The following is a 4433-nucleotide window of genomic DNA, read 5'->3' as shown; positions in this document are numbered from 1 at the left end:
TGCAAATAAAAACCAATCATTTTCTTGTGAAAAGCTAAATGTTCAGAGCAGTAACAGCCTAAGTAATGGTTCAAAACTAAACAGATGATCAAGACACAAAATTTCATCCAGCAGAAGTAGAAATTCTACAATTTCAATGTGCTGCTTCTAGAAAAGCTCTTCCAGGTTCGCGTGCAGCAAGTCGTCCATGGCAGCCGAGAAGCTGTAAAAGCGTAAGAAAATCAGTAAGATTTCATATAATACCACAGGCAACAAAATCTGATGTTCATTTTATCATGATGCAGAATGTTATACATTGATTATGAATGAAACGAACCTTGGCGTTGACACCGTCTGGGATAATACGATTCTCTGACTTGTATTTCAGGTAATCGGTACGGCTGAACTTAGTGAAACCCCTGCAGGAATCAAAGAAAGCACATTAGATTTGACACAAAGGCAGTTTCTATTGAGTGGAAACCTTCAAAAAACAAATGCGTAATCCAGCTAGGTTCTAAACCAAGGTAGAATAAATGTGTCATCACTTCATGACTCCTTAGCACTCAAAGATGCAGTGGTACAAGCTATAGAACAGATCCTGTTCTGGTAAGGGATAAAAAAAGGGTAGCCCGGTGCACTAAAGCTCCCGCTATGCGCAGGGTCCGGGGAAGGGCCCCACCACAAGGGTGTTTTGTACGCAGTCTTACCTTGTATTTCTTCCAGAGGCTGTTTCCAATGCTTGAACCCGTGACCTCTTAGTCACATGGCAGCAACTCTACCAGTTACTCTTGTTCTAGTAAGGGATATTCTCATAACAAGGCAGAGCAAGCTAGGTTGGTACAAGGCACTTAACAAGTGTGGAGGAAGCAGACCCCTATAGTTTATCCTCGCTTTAACAATGTTAAACATGAGACCAAACTTTGGTCCAGCAGACAAAAGAAACTACTGTAGCATCATAATAACTGGAATCACAATGTCAAGAATTTATGCAATCTCTATAGTATGAGCTTCTGTGTGATCAGAGGTTAGATTAAATATCAAAATCATACATGTTAATCTTACAAAACTGTATTATCAAAACTCAAAATAAAAGAATTGCATCATGACACGCCAATCCTTCATAACCAAATCAATTTTTAGCACGGGAAAACCTTAAATGCTCAACCAGTGCAGTGAGACAAAAAATTGAAGGTATTCTAGAGATAAAAGACATACCACTTTCTGCTAACAATGATCTTTTGTCGGCCAGGGAACTTAAACTTAGCACGACGAAGAGCCTCTTGAGCGTGGGTAGCATTACCATCTTTGCAGCGAACAGAGAGAAGAACCTGACCAATGGCAACACGGGCACAGACTCCCTGTGGTTTGCCAAAAGCTCCCCTCATACCAGTTTGGAGCCTATCAGCCCCAGCACATGACAACATTTTGTTAATACGCAATACGTGGAAGGGATGGACCCTAACCCTGAGGTGGAAAGCATCCTTTCCAGCGGACTTAGTCATGTACTTGTTGCAAGCAATACGAGCAGCTTCAAGAGCCTCACTTGAAACATTCTCCTTCTCCCAACTGACCAAATGCACGCAGAAAGGAAATTCATCAACTCCCCTTTTCTTCATACCAACATCATAGATCCTGATCTTTGGATCTGGAACACCACGACAAAACCTTGATTTTGGGTAAGGCTTGTTCTTAATCTGGCGGTAACACCTTGCAGGTCCTGAGGAAAGAATTCAACACAGTTACACATAAGCCTTTGTGATGTCAAAACCGAACACAAATACAAATACCACGATTAGGGGTCAATTAGTTACGGCACCACATTATAGTTAAGGGCAAATAAGGCACAGATGATAGATGTATCCATAATGCCCTCACATCTATCTATCTCCATGTTAGTGAAAATCTACTTATTCCATTAGAAAAGAGTTACATCAATAATGCAATGCAGAATACCTCGTCATCGAAACTACAGAATGTGCTTACATAAGTTACCTTAACAAAAACTATTGAAATAGTGGTCAGCCTTGTCATACTTGTTTCTGTTCATATGCATCGCAAGATACATTTCTTATCATCAACTTTCCCATTTACATGGATTCATCAAAAATTCAAACCAAAAAGGAATAAATCTTCTTTAACCTGGTAATAAGTACGGCAAACCGTTCACCGTCAAGTTTATCCTACATAAGGACACACTTCATCTGTTTCTTCGATATGGGTGAAGAAAAGGGTTTGCGTTACAAGCAACAATGAAGAACAAAGGGCAAATTTTCTATCCATAAGCTACCGATTTTATCACTTCTACGACCAGAGATTGAGTGATTGTAACTCACATTATAAGTTATTTTCCTTTGCTTCAATAATCATATTATTCGTCATTGTCGTTGTTCTCTTCTTCATTGTTTTCACTTCACATACTTGTTGTTAGATATACGTTATGTGAAGCAAGGGTCTATTTGTGAGGTGTGGGGGAGGGTTTAAGACATCGCACACACCACACTTCCCAAGCCCCAGTTTGTGTGCTAAGCTTTACTTGAACCGAGGGTTAAACGAAGAACGCCTCTCTACCTTCACAAGATAGGTGTAAGGCCACGCGAACAATCTTACTCCCTAGACTCCACTCGTGGCATTACACTAGGCTTGTAACTGTTGTTGTGATTATAATCTTGACAAGTGTTGCACCATCAACTAGGTAATCCTCGCGTCAATCCAACGAGTTTGCAGTGGTTGAACTAGGCTTTAGGAGTCGTGGGTGCTCAGGAAGTCCAAACACACACGAGTATAAGCTTGATAAGTGTAGCACCATCAACTAGGTAATCCCCGCGTCAATCCCACGAGTATGCCGTGGTGGACACGAGATTTAGGGATCGTGGGTGCTCGGGAAGTTCAAACACACATATTACCGCCCAAAGCTTTAAGATTCCGCCTAGAAACTAAAACACGATTTTCTAAATGTTATACCAATTTTTATACAATTTTAATATAATTATACCTAGTCTACGTCAGATTTAATGGGTGCCGGACCACCAAAAAATGGGGTATAGGTCCGCCATGCCATGAGCCGGGGGAGCATACTCTTACTATAACTAGTCACTACATGAATCCTAATGCTCACTCTTCCCCATTTGCATCCTTTGGAACCACTCTCAATAATAACTAGTCTTACGAACAAATAGATTTTTCTACATTTATTTACGTACCAAAGCACATAAAGCAAAAAAGCAATAAATCAAATGTATCACCATTTCAGCAAATTTTGAAGAAAATCACACACACAATCCATGAACAAACAGCTAGATCGAACAAGTTTTTATTTCGAAAAAATAGCAATGATAATTAGCTAAAATTATACACAAAAATGAGATAATTTTATCGAACAAGTTTATTTTCGAAAAAATAGCAATAATAATTAGGTAAAATTATACACAAAAATGAGAGAATTTTATCGCACAAGTTTATTTTCAAAAAAAAATAGCAATGATAACTAGATAAAATTATACACAAAAATGAGAGAATTTTATCGAACAAGTTTATTTTCGAATTAGCAATGATAATTAGATAAAATTACACACAAAAATGAGAGAATTAATGTAAAATTGAGAGAAACACACTTACTTCGTCCCATAGCTAATTCTCAGTGGTATTTTAGGGCGGCTTGAGAAGACGAGACACTGAGAAAACCCTAGCGTAACGTTATATTTATGTGGGAATTATTGTTAAATTTATTGGGCCGCCTTATGGGCATGCGTCAAAACTAAGAGGTTGGTGGGCCGATTCATAATTAAGAACAACAACATAAATCCCGACAGTTTAAAGTTTAATTACAGTAAAGCATGACGTTTTGCATGATTATTGAAAATTCTAATTTTGAGCCTGTCAACAACAACAATAAACCCAGTATATTCCCACAAAGTGGGATTTGGGGAGGGTAGAGTGTACGCAGTCCATACCACTACCTCTAAAAAAGATAGAGAGGCTGTTTCCGGTAGACTCCCGGCTCAAGATTAAAGATAGTATACAAAAGCATCAAAATCAAGGAACGTGATAATATAACACAGGTACGACATCCACGGAAGATTGTACATTGCCAAACAAAGAACACCAAAGTCCACCTAATTAATGGCTACGACTCATCCACACCCTTAGCCCTCTATCCCAATGTTTTTCCTTCATACCTTCCTAATTTTGAGCCTGTCGAGATACATAATTAGCTCCCTATACATCCAATGAAGATACATTTTTTCTTTTGTAAAGATACATAATCAACTCCCGCTACATTTTTTTTCGATTTTAGATTTGTTGAGATATATAATACATCCAACGAAGATATATTTTTTCCTCTCTAAAGATACAAAATTAGCTCTCAATACATTTTTGGGGGATTTTGGGACAGTCAAGATACATATTTAGCTTTTGATACATCCAACAAAGATACATAATTGATTGGAATTTTT

The 4433-nt window shown here is 38.3% G+C and overlaps 1 protein-coding gene across 1 annotated transcript; it reads right to left on the bottom strand.

Moving 5' to 3' along the window:
• Positions 1-3732, bottom strand: LOC107873559 (60S ribosomal protein L10). The gene is made up of 4 exons (XM_016720453.2): positions 3595-3732; positions 1195-1696; positions 317-398; positions 1-202 (listed from the first exon to the last, which is right to left on the bottom strand). The coding sequence occupies exons 1-4, from the start codon at positions 3602-3604 to the stop codon at positions 134-136; spliced, it is 663 nt and encodes a 220-aa protein (XP_016575939.1). The 5' UTR covers positions 3605-3732; the 3' UTR covers positions 1-133.
• Between the last annotated feature and the right edge of the window lie 701 nt (positions 3733-4433).

This window comes from Capsicum annuum, chromosome 6, assembly GCF_002878395.1.
Source record: "Capsicum annuum cultivar UCD-10X-F1 chromosome 6, UCD10Xv1.1, whole genome shotgun sequence".
In the NCBI taxonomy this organism is placed as follows: Eukaryota; Viridiplantae; Streptophyta; class Magnoliopsida; order Solanales; family Solanaceae; genus Capsicum; species Capsicum annuum.
Note: the sequence above shows the minus strand (reverse complement) of the source record. Positions and strands in the feature narration are given on the sequence as shown.

What these genes read in the sequence shown, in the direction of transcription:
- LOC107873559 (XM_016720453.2), bottom strand. An exon ending in ATCATTGTTAGCAGAAAGTG is followed by an intron (nt 399 to 1,194) that starts GTATGTCTTTTA and finishes TGATTCCTGCAG; the next exon opens with GGGTTTCACTAAGTTCAGCC. An exon ending in CAGACGGTGTCAACGCCAAG is followed by an intron (nt 203 to 316) that starts GTTCGTTTCATT and finishes ACGCTTTTACAG; the next exon opens with CTTCTCGGCTGCCATGGACG.